The 12,604-nt window shown below is 37.4% G+C and overlaps 1 protein-coding gene across 2 annotated transcripts; it reads left to right on the forward strand.

Moving 5' to 3' along the window:
• Positions 1 to 764: 764 nt before the first annotated feature.
• LOC111381639 lies at positions 765 to 12,604 on the forward strand. Of its 2 annotated transcripts, XM_023005436.1 has the most exons (7): positions 776 to 1,151; positions 1,395 to 1,549; positions 1,915 to 2,163; positions 2,835 to 2,969; positions 9,897 to 10,079; positions 10,802 to 10,963; positions 11,770 to 12,602. In XM_023005436.1, the coding sequence occupies exons 1-7, from the start codon at positions 848 to 850 to the stop codon at positions 12,187 to 12,189; spliced, it is 1,608 nt and encodes a 535-aa protein (XP_022861204.1). In that variant the 5' UTR covers positions 776 to 847; the 3' UTR covers positions 12,190 to 12,602. The 2 variants fall into 2 exon arrangements, with proteins under 2 accessions (XP_022861205.1, XP_022861204.1); XM_023005437.1 differs by lacking the exon at positions 9,897 to 10,079 and having other exon boundaries at positions 765 to 1,151; positions 11,770 to 12,604.

Below are 12,604 nucleotides of genomic sequence, written 5' to 3' on the forward strand. Positions count from 1 at the left end.
AATTGGACAGATGGCTCCAAATGGATGGTCGGAAGGAGAATGCAACGGCAAGGCAGGATGGTTCCCCTCAGCTTATGTAGAGAAAATAGAGAAAATTCCAGTTGGCAAAATATCTGAAGACGACTGTCCATCGTAAATATCAAATTTCCTTACCCCCGAAGTCCCATGTTAAGAAATTTACAGGGAGGTGAAGAATTGATTTATCTTTTATCTGTGAATTTCCAAAAACAGTTCTTGTCTTAATATTTTCTTCTTGTTCGCTGCATGGATTGTAACTACCATAGAAGTTAAATGAAGCAAGTACATACATTTGATCATATGCAGAAGAAAAATAAATGAGCAGAGAATAAAATGAAAAATGCTACATGTACACCACCAGATTTTACCACCTGGATGATGGAATGCAGAGGTCTCAACATTTCAGAGGCTGGTGGACTACTAGTCTATGAAATATTGTCGCTTGTGCATTTTGTCACAAGCATTTTTCAAATTATCGAAGCTGATGTGTTGGTTCATTCATCTATAACATGTTTTGTAGGGTAGATTTTATGATATTCAACCGTAAATATCGAAGAAGAGGTGAGAAGATTCAAATCATCAACAATTAACAAATTTAGATAATTAACATCTATCTCATAACGACAAATTGGGCACTAGGGATTTTAATTTTTTACATCATTGACGAATCACTCTACCGAAATTAGATACTAATTTCCCCGATTACGAGTAATTTGATGAAGAGATTGCAAGTAATTGTAGCCAAGTTACTTTTGCGTTTTTGAAAATTTTCTATTAAGGTTTTAAGGGTAAAAACACACACTCGCGCATAAGAGCGGGACCGCGGAAAATGTCGGCCTCTTTTTCCCCTTCTTTACGCAGCCTAATCCACACGCCACCGCACCGGAACTCTAGACAGAATTCGAACCCGAACCGTTTTACAATCCACTACTCTCACAAACCATCCATACAACTCTCAGTAAACAGGTCGCCGGCGGGAGACATCATACGGCAAATCACTATTTCCTCCGTTCTCTTCGTGGGCCTGAGCCTAAACGGATTTTGGGCTTCCCTGCCCTCAGCTTCGGCCCGCATTCCTCCTTCCACCTCTCCGTCCTCCGTGGCCAAGCTTCAAGACCAGCAAGAAACTCATGGTATGATGGTAATTTATTGTAGTTGTTGTGCTTAATGGCAAAAACTAGTGCTTGTTCTCTGGCTTAGAGATATTTTAGAAGTAAACTGCTGTTTTAGTCCCAAGCACAGGAACAGTAGGTGCATTAAAGTGTTGTACTTTCTGCTGTAATAGTTGTAGATAGAGTGAAACGAAATTATGTGTGTGTAAATAATAATTTTTCTAAATTATGTGTGTGTAAATAATAATTTTTCTAGATATACAGACAGTGATGGCGTGGGGAAATCTGGAAATGCGGAGGACTTTGAAGATGAGGAAAAGAAAGCGGCATTTGAGCAGTGGAAATCTAAAACATATGCTTTGACAGTGCCTTTAACGATTGTGGCTTTGCAAAATTCACTACCTCCTTTATGGCTCAAGGTGCGTCTATATGCAAATTATGTTTGCAGTTATTTACTTGACCGTTCTTTGTGGACATTACAGGAGAAACATTCAATTGAGGAGTTTGTGGGTTTTTAACAATTTATTTGAATTCTTTATTATTTTCGTTTTTGTTATGCCTGTTTTGGTAGGTAGACATCAGTGTAAATCAGTTTCAGTTCTTTTAGTTAACAAGATTGGAAATTGTTAAAGAAATGATTACGTTAAGATACTAATTCAGAATCCCATTTGAGCGTCATCTAAAATAAGTTCTCTTTTATTTTTCAATTATTCTTGCTGCTGCATTATTGTCTTGAAAACCTGGGATATGCTTGTGTAGTTTACACATAATCCCCATCTTGCAGGAGTTCTTGCAATCACAAGGAAAGAGAGTGAAGTTACGTCCACAGTTTCGACGAAGCCTGGATAACATCTTTTATGAACTTTCTAATCCATTCAACAAAGGGAAAGTTAATCCTAAATCTGCTGCGGCAGCAGATGCCATTACTCTTGGTGATTCATGGTTAAGTTTGGCCATCAACAAGGGTTTGATTGAGCCCATTGAAGGAGCAGAAGATCAAGACTGGTTTCAAGGCTTAAGTGACAAATGGAAGGTGGGAATGCAATTATCGCTTTTTTTTTTTCTTTTTTTTTTCCCCTGTCATTATTTGTCTTCCGCTCAAGATCAAAAGTTGATCTCAGGTATTTATGTTCTGCCACTTCTTGACAAATTGACTGCTTCTTTGGTATTATTTTGTTATACACTGCGTAAGGCTTATAATTTGCACTTCACTAGGATTATCTCATTTGTTAAATTCTTACTTTTGCATTTCATATCTATAATTCATTTTATAACCCTAAATATCAGGATTATAAACATTACTTGTAGATTTCATGATTACTTTTTATTATTTATATGTAGCTTGTAAAACATAATAGGTCACGTACATGAGTACCAAAAGTGATTAAACATATGTAATATGGCTGGCATTTTCTGAAACTCAAACCACCTCCCAAAATACCTAAAATAAAAGATACAAAAGAAATTAGAGAAGGAAAAGCATGCATTTACCATACTTGTTGCATACCTTTCATTGTTGAACTTGACAATATGTTATTTGAACATGCTGCCAAAGCTAATGGCATGTCTTGGTTCATGTTGCACTGGTTCTATATGAAACTGCACAGTTGTTAGTATAGTTCTGTTTTCTTCCCCCTATTCCCTTTGTAGCACCCGTTTGACTTACATTGAATTTTAGTATCGTTTTATTTGGAATAATGTCAGGTATATCTACGCAGGAGCTGTGAGGGAAAGTTAGATTCTCAAGGTAGAATATGGGCTGCGCCGTATCGTTGGGGGAGCATGGTGATAGCTTACAACAAAAAGGAATTCCGAAAGCATAATCTGGCTCCTATCGAGGTGATTTATTTTTTAAAGCCATTAATGTCAAAACTTCATAGAATTAAATGAGAGATAAGGTGGGTGATGCTGTATCCTTTGTGATCATTTTATACGGTATTGTGATATTGCTGAAGATTAAATACACGTTGCTGAATGTATTGGTCATTGGCTTGTATTTGAGGGCAATAGAGTTTTTTGGCATGCTAAACTTTTCCTTTGATTCTTCTACTCTGACCTCTTTGATGCCATGAGTATATTAGATAAATTACAACTAAACAACATTCTTAGTAGCTATCTCATCATCAGTGGTATCCAAGGTTTAAAATGGCATAATTGGGTACTACTGCTTTTTTAACTCATGAGGCAAGGTGTAAACCTCACTACAAATGAAGAAATTTAGTCAAAAAACTAAATGATAAACAATCTTGAAAATTTTTAATAGAACAAGCACCAAAATAAATCAATAATTAACAAAAAATAAATAATCCTTTTGCAATGAAATCGTCACACAAAAATTAAATGTTACCATCATCAGTGGTATCCAAGGTTTAAAATGGCATAATTGGGTACTACTGCTTTTTTAACTCATGAGGCAAGGTGTAAACCTCACTACAAATGAAAAAATTTAGTCAAAAAACTAAATGATAAACAATCTTGAAAATTTTTAATAGAACAAACACCAAAATAAATCAATAAATTAACAAAAAAATAAATAATCCTTTTGCAATGAAATCGTCACACAAAAATTAAATGTTACCGATACAAAAAAGCTTAAAAGTCACCACTATTATCACGACCTATAGGATCTTCAAGTGAAGCATCATCATATCAAATTCTTCCTCATCCACGGTTGCAATGATGTCTTTCCTTTGTCTGAAAGTTCAAACAAATCATATGTTATTATAATTTTATAAATAAATGAATAACAACAAATTTCAATTTGACAATTATGAAATACTTGAATTAGATATGATGATTTCGAAGATCCTATTGGTAGAAGGCTGTTAAGCCTTTTTATTGTAATATTATTCCACTGGCTGGCCAGTATGCCAAACAATTATTATATTTATATGATTTTGGTGGCAGTGCCCTACTATTATTAAAATTTAAAACAAGTCTCTTAGTTTTTGTGGTCCATGAAAAATGAGAAACATGTACAGGGCTAGCTGTTTCAAATTGGAGCTCTCGCCTCTCAAGGTCTGAGGCATCTGCCCTGCAAAAGGGCTTTTAAATTAATACCTTCACGCAATTAATCAGCACCTCGCTGCTTTACCAATTTTTTCAAACCATGGTGGAGTCTGACACTGGCTCTTAGGAACATTTTTTTGGAGCTCATCCTACCTTAGTGATGGAGGAGCTCCAATGCATCATTTAAAAAATTGGAATATTGGCTTTGACTGGTGTACTATCTTGCATAGAGCTTCATCCGTGGTTAATCTGGAATTCTATGTTCAGAACTGCTAATGGATCTTCTCCGTTGTTCCTTTGTCATGCATAACTTTTGGTCTTGTTGTTTAGCTTTCGTAAATGGCTAAATGCTTTGCACTCCCTTGGTGCCGTGCTACTGTAATTTTGTTGTGTATCCTAAAGAAAAATAATGAAGAAGGTCTTCTAATAATCTAATAAAGTGTCAAAGATGTCGAGTTGAAGTAAAATATGTTCTTAAATTATCTTAATTTAGGTTAATTAGATTCTTTCTCTGGCTGTGAATGGTGCTAAAATTTGAGAAAAAAATTCAATGACTACTTCCTTTTTCTTCCTATCTTTTGTTTAATATTATTCTATTTTGTACGTTGGAATTTTTTCTGTAGTTAAAATTAGGTCTTTATTGGATCTGAGTTTGGACTCTGACACTAGCTGTAAATTGGTTATTTATATTTATCAATATGGATCTAATTATGGATGGATTCCCTAATTACAGATTCCCCTTTCCCCTCTCTTTTCCATTTCCTAGTTAGGCATGATTTTGTAATGATAGAGGAGTGATTATTGTAACCGTATCATGATTAGTGTAATGACTAGCGTGATTAGTGTAATTGCTAAGATTGAGTCTTATAATCAGAAACACACACTATATAATGCAAGTAACTCTCGTTTGGAAAGGCATTCAAAACCAAATCGAGTTTTGTTGATATGGTATCAGAGCCTTCACTCAAAAAGAAGATTTTCCTGGTATTTTTTATTGTTTTGGGCTTGACTGTAAGGCTCAAAATCGTTTTTGGGACTCACCTGGCGGATCACTCACTGTGGTAGCCGTCAAATTTCTGTGCAGTCTTTGTGAAGGAGTTGTTGGGGGTGAACTCAACATGAATTCCGCCCATCTCTGTGTCGTTGACTCCGGCTAATTGTGTTGGAGAGACTTGTGGTTGGTGACGGTCACTCCTATTTCCAGTTTCGGTGGATGGGCTCCGGTGAGACGACTTTTGCTGTCGGTAGGTCTTAGGTTTGGTCGGAGTTCTCTGGTGTCGAGAAGGAGGGACAGCGAATCGACAATCTCGGCACCTTCATTCCTGTCTTCCTTCGTGGTTGATTGTTAGGGCTTGGGTGAAATATATTACCAATTAGACTTTATTTCTATTTGAGCCAAACCAGTTGGTTGAAGTGGTCCTCTAATTGGGTGTTTCTCTTGGCCAAACTAAATTGGGCTCGAGGTATTGAACTTATTGCTACTAATTAATATCTGTTGGGCTTGTGTGTTATTTTTTAAATTATGTCTACTGGAAATTCAGAATTTTTTTGGTGTGAAATTCACTGGAAAAAATTATTCTGCCTGGGAATTTCAATTTCGTTTATTCGTTATTGGGAAGGAATTGTGGGGTCATATTGATGGTAATGATTTTGCCCCCACGGATCCTAAAGAATTAACAAATTGGAAAATTAAAGATGTTCGAGTTATGACTAGTATTTTAGCATCTATTGACCCTATGACTGTTCTAAATCTAAGGCTGTACAAGACTGTTAAGAGTATGTGGGAATATTTGAAGAAAGTTTACACCAGGACAATACAGCACGACGATTTCAAATGGAGTCGGAAATTACTAGTTATTCTTAAGCCGATAAATCCATTCAAGAGTATTGTTCTGGGTTTCAAATCTTGTGGGCAGAATATACCGATATGATTTGTTCTAAACCGATATGATTTATTCTAAGGTACCAGATGCCTCTCTTGGTGCAGTTCAAAAAGTACATGAGCAGAGCAAGAGAGATCAGTTCATAATGAAGTTGCGGCTTGAGTTCGAGGCAACTGGATCTAGTTTGATGAATTGCGATCCAACTCCTTCTTTGGACTTATGCTTCGGAGAGTTACTTCGGGAGGAACAACGTCTTGCTACACAGGCCAATTACCAGCAAGACAAACCACCAATTAATGCAGTTGCCTATGCTGCTCAAGGGATTGGTAGGGGTAGAGACATGCGAAAGGTACAATGATTTAGCTGCAAGGAATATGGACATATGTTCACTGTGGAAAGAAATATTGTAACCATTGCAAGAAATCAGGGTAATACAATTAAAGAATGCACCACTCGTCCTCAGAACCGTCAGGCTAATGTGTATCAGGCTACAGTTAGTACTTCCCCTGCTAGTAACTCATCTGTCCTTACTCCTGAGATGGTTCAGCAGATGATTATTTCAGCCTTCTCGTCCTTGGGCCTTCAAGGTAAGGGTTCTCTACCATCATCGTCATGGCTTGTTAATTCTGGTGCATCTAATCATATGACTAGTTTTGCTGATACTCTTAGCAATATTCGAACATATAAGCGATCCTTGTACATTCAAACTGCTAATGGTAGTCAATTACCTATTTATGCCGTTGGAGACATTAACTCCACCATGAAAGATGTTCTCGTATCTCCTGCACTTTCTACTACTCTTATATCTGTTGGTTGGCTGGTTGATAATGACTGTGATGTTCGATTTTCTCGTGATGACTGTATTGTGCAGGATCAGGTGTCGGGGAAGATACTCGTGAAGGGGCCTAAATTTGGTCGATTGTTTCCTCTGTTATTTTCCATTCCACCAGTTATTTCTATGACTAGTAATAAAGTTAACAACAAGAGTGAAATCTGGCACAAACGTTTGGGTCATCCTAACTCTGTTTTATCTCATTTAATAAACTCTGGCTTGTTGGGTAATAAAGATCAATTTTCTTCGTTCTAAATCTGAAGTGTTTTCTATTTTTCAACAATTTATTGCTTATGTTGAAACTCAATTTTCTTCGAGTATTAAAATATTAAGGTCTGATTCGAGAGGAGAGTATATGTCTCTAAAATTTCATGATTTCCTTCACCAAAAGGGCATTGTCTCCCAACATTCTTGTCCCTATACACCCGAGCAAAATGGTGTTGCTAAACGTAAGAATCGTCATCTGTTAGATGTTGTTCGTACATTACTACTAGAATCCTCAGTTCCACCTAAATTCTGGGTCGAGGCTTTATCCACGGCGGTCTATTTGATTAACCGATTACCTTCAAGTGTTCTGAAATTTGAAACTCCTTATTATCGTCTGCATCATCAACACCCAAACTACCTTGACATGCATACTTTGGATGTATTTGTTTTGTTCATTTACCTCCTCATGAACAAAACAAACTTTTCGCTCAATCTGTTAAATGCGCGTTTATGGGTTAAAGTGTTTCTCATAAAGGATATGTTTGCTAAGATCCATGCTCCAATAGATTTCGTATCTCTCGTCATGTTGTTTTCTTCGAAAATCAATATTTCTTTCCTACTCATGTTGAGCCTTTATCGAAGACACCTGCCCTTCCACACTTTGATGAGTTGTCCTCTATCCCTAAACGGTTCAAGTCTAGATTCGTGTATGAATGACGACGCCCAACTTTGCCCCTCCGTGTACCAGACCTGCCATCTGAGGCTGCACAGACACAACCTTCCATGAATGAGCTGGACTTGGACACTAATATTCGCCGTTCCACCAAAAATTCTCGTCCTCCTGATCGATATGGATTTTCTCATACATATCTTCATGCTACTTTGTCATCTATTCCCATACCTACAGGGTATTCTGAAGCAGTAAAACATGAATGCTGGCGAGAGGCGATGGCAGACGAACTTCGTGCACTTAAAGATAATGACACTTGGGATGTTGTTCCTTGTCCTGAGAATGTTAAGGTCATTGATTGCAAATGAGTTTATTCAATCAAATTATGGTTTGATGGGACTTTGGATAGATATAAGGCACGATTGGTTGCTCTTGGTAACAGATGGGAATATGGTGTTGATTATGAGGAGACTTTTGCTCCAGTAGCCAAGATGACCACCATGCGAATGGTTATTTCTATTGCTGCTTCTCAAGGTTGGTCGCTCCAACAAATGGATGTAAAAAATGCCTTTCTCCATGGAAATCTCAAAGAAGAAGTTTACATGACACTACCTCCAGGCTTAACCTCTAGCTCTTCCTCAAAAGTTTGTAAGTTGAAGTGCTCATTATATGGGTTGAAATAGGCTCCACGAGCATAGTTTGATAAGTTCCGATCTACCTTACTTCATTTTTCATTTCAACAGAGCTAGTATGACTCTTCCTTGTTCCTTTGCAAGAACTCTATCGGTATTGTTCTTCTCCTCATCTATGTTAATGATATTGTAATTATTGGGACGGATTCCTCTTTGATTACTCATCTACAGCAGCATCTTGAGTCCTCTTTTCATATGAATGATCTTGGATCTCTTACGTACTTCCTAGGGCTGGAAGTTCACACACATTCCTCTGGTATTTTCCTGAATCAGCATAAATACACGCAAGATTTGATTAAGTTGGCGGGTCTTCAGGATTCATCTACTGTGGATACTCTAGAAGTAAATGCAAAGTATCTTTGTGAAGAAGGTGATCTTCTCTTTGATCCTACCGTGTTTCGTCAACTGGTGGGAAGCCTGAATTATTTGACTATTATGAGGCCTGATCTTTCTTTCGCAGTCCAGCAAATTAGCCAGTTCATTCACACTCCACGTCATCTCCATCTAGCTGCCGTTCGTCGTATCATTCGCTATCTTTGAGGCACATCTAACTGTGGTTTGTTCTTTCCTGTCGTCTCTTCTCTTTTTCTTACTGCTTATAGTGATGCGGATTGGTCTAGTTGTCCAAACACCCGACGTTCTGTCACGGGATGGTGCACGTTTCTTGGTGATTTTCTGATATCTTGGAAAAGTAAGAAGCAAGATCGTGTCTCTAAGTCATCTACCGAATCTGAATATCAGGCGATGTCTGCTGCCTGTTCCGAGATTATATGGCTTCGGGGGCTTCTTGCTGAACTTAGTTTTCCTTAGTCTGGTCCTACTCCATTCCACTCCACGTCGACAACACAAGTGCCATTCAGATTGCTGCTAATCCGGTTTACCATAAGCGCACTAAGCATATTGAAGTGGACTGTCATTCTATTTGTGAAGCTTTGAATACTCGTGTCATTTCTCTTCTTCACATTTTCACTGCTCTTCAGAAAGCTGACATTTTTACAAAATCACTGACCCGAAATCGTTATCAATTTCTTGTAAACAAATTGATGCTTCTTGATCGACCAGCATCAATTTGAGAGGGGATATCAATATGGATCTAATTATGGACGGATTCCCTAATTACAAATTCCCCTATCCCCTCTTTTCCATTTCCTAGTTAGGCATAATTTTGTAATTATAGAGGAGTGATTATTGTAACTGTAGCATGATTAGCGTAATGACTAGCGTGATTAGTGTAATGGCTAAGATTGAGCCTTGTAATCAGAAACACACACTATATAATGCAATTAACTCTCGTTTGGAGAGGAGAGGCATTCAAAACCAAATCGAGTTTTGTTGATAATATTAATATAGTTTTGCTTTGCGAGCTGGTGTAACTATTGCACCAAGCACTAAGCAGCGTCTGTTTACTTATTCATGAATAGCCTTCATTGACATAGTATTCTATAGGCCTAAGAGCATGAAGTTGCATTGCAGGACTGGGCAGATTTATGGCGGCCTGAACTTGCTGGGAAAATTTCAATGGTTGATTCACCACGAGAGATTGTTGGTGCAGTGTTGAAGTGCATGGGAGCATCATATAATACAATCAACATTGACTTGCAAGTTGTTGGTGGGAAACACGCTGTGCTGCAGAAGCTTGCATTACTTGTTCAACAGGTAAGAGAACCGGAATGCAAAAGTCCCTGAAGTATGAGATACGCCAGGTGGTAACGTATTTAAAAATTTCTTCATTTTTACCCAGCAGAAAAAAGAAGAAGATGCCTTCGTTCCTTTCTTAGGTGACCTAGACCTAGCAAAAAGTTTACCTTCAATTTACGAGGTAGCTTAGAGTGTAAAATAAATGAAATGTAGTCTTGAAAAAATTTGTTAAATAAGAGTATTGTGGCATCTCTAGTAACGTTGATTAGATAGTAGTGGACAGTATTAAGAAAGAAAAAGAAGCTATAATCTTATTCAGTTTACTATCCGGTAGGTTGTACTACCATATATCAAAGAAGCACTTGATGTCACTTTATCCTTATACCTTTTTTTATATGTTTTTGTCAGTCTTTTAGATACTTCACTTAATTGAAGTTTAGCATTGATTAAGTTATGAGTTTTTCTCTGCTGCTCTTGTTTTTTAAATTCTAGACTTATAGTTATCATTGAAAAAGTTCATCTACTCAAGTTAGTGATTAACAATTTAAGGCTCTTTTGATGACCATTTCTGGGTTTTGTAACTTTTATATGTTCGTTTAACAGTTTTGGAGTTCTAACTAGTGCCATAATAGGCTGGTCCTATTCTCATACTTCTGCCTTTCATCAAACTTTTTATTATTACCACGGTTTACAATTTTCTTTCTCTGAATTGCAATCAATTATTTAATGACTTTGTACAGGTTCGGCTATTTGATAGTCTGCACTATCTTAAAGCCTTTGGAGTAGGAGATGTATGGGTAGCTGTTGGATGGAGTAGCGATGTTCTTCCAGCAGCTAAAAGGATGTCAAATGTTGCAGTGATTGTTCCCAGGTCTGGCGCTAGCTTATGGGCAGACTTGTGGGTACGTCTTGAATGCCGTGTCCTATCTTGTTAAATTATTTCTTTTTGTATACTTGATTGAATCATAAGTCTGTCTAAGGTGACGAATATTCTATCTAATGCTTCCATGCATTCCATATCTTTGGATCTCTTTTCATTCCCAATTTAGTTCCCTGTCGTGTCTTCATGCCGTTGGTAACAAATGGAATGGATATGAACTTGTTACTTATCAGTGAGTTGATGTGTTACGGTCATGACCGACCACATCTGGACTTCTAGGAGTGTTCTTCCTTGGGAACCTGATATCTTTCTAAAAATTGAGATGGGTGCGCACATCTAATCCTAGGTTGATGTAATTCCTTTTTCTTTCTTTTCCCCCGCTTTTTTGTTCGCTGCCTGCTGCATTATATGTGAGGACTAGGAATGTTTTTTGATTGGCTCTACTTAAGAAGTCTACTTATAAGTAAATAAGTATGTTTGAAAAAAAATATTTATTTTTTATTGAAGAAAGATGGAAGTTAGTTATTTGGCATTTAGGTTAAGAGTGAGTTCAAGAATAAAAGTAGCCATTTTACTTAAAAACTAAGAAAAAATTTAGTTATCCAAATGTGTTTAGGAACTAGGAAGTTACTTTCACTTATTTTAAGACCAACATTACATAGAATTCATGGATCAAGAAAGAGCTGGCAGTTATATCTGGGATAATACCAGGCAAGGAATTTGCAAGTTCTATAGTATTATAGTGCAATCATCCCAGTAAATAAGTAAAACCTCGTGAGAGCAGGTTTATTCCCATAACTTACAAATTGTTCTTATTAAACATTGCAGGCAGTACCAGCTGCCTCAAGACTTACTACTGATCAAATTGGGGGACGAGTCAGAGGACCATCTCCACCCTTGTATCAGTGGATAGAGTTCTGTTTACAACCCGAAAGAGCATTGCCTTTCAAGAAAGATGCAATTGTAGGTGCATCGCCAATTACCCTGGAAGCACCATTTAAAGAGCAGAAAGAGGTTAGTAAGGGTAGACCAAAGCTGGACACAAACCTCGTTGCTAATGTGCCACCTGCTGAAATTCTTGCTCGGTGTGAACTCTTGGAACCATTATCTGATTATGCACTATTTGAGTATCAGTGGCTACTAGGTAGTTTACCGAAATCTAATCATAACACATCGAGCTGGCTAAGGAAGTATTTCTCTTTGGTGGCTCCAATCTTTTGGCCCAAAAGACAGCCAAAAGTTGAATGAATTGGGTAAAAACACTGATTTTTTCACAATTCTGTCAAAGTATATGATATGATAGCCTGTATGAGAATTGATTGCTGTCAAGGCATTTCAGACGAGATAATTCCTCAGAATCATCAAAATGTCTTTGATTCACCAAGTGGAGCTAATGAATTGGAAAGTGTCAATCCATCTTCTGATGAACCAGAGTTGCAGGATGTCAAGTGAGGAAGATTTTGGCAATAGTAACATTACTGGTCTAAGTTGAAGCCACGAGTAAATTTGTTGAAATTTTCTGTGTTCAGTACATATTTTGGCATTTATTTATTTTATGAATCTGTCTTTCTTGCGTTGCAAACTTGTTCTCTTGGTTGGCTGCTTTTACGACCATTCGACAGATTGCACTTCCACTTCTACTGGTCGAACAGTGGAGGTTTGA

Source organism: Olea europaea, unplaced genomic scaffold, assembly GCF_002742605.1.
Source record: "Olea europaea var. sylvestris unplaced genomic scaffold, O_europaea_v1 scaffold2346, whole genome shotgun sequence".
Classification (NCBI taxonomy): Eukaryota; Viridiplantae; Streptophyta; class Magnoliopsida; order Lamiales; family Oleaceae; genus Olea; species Olea europaea.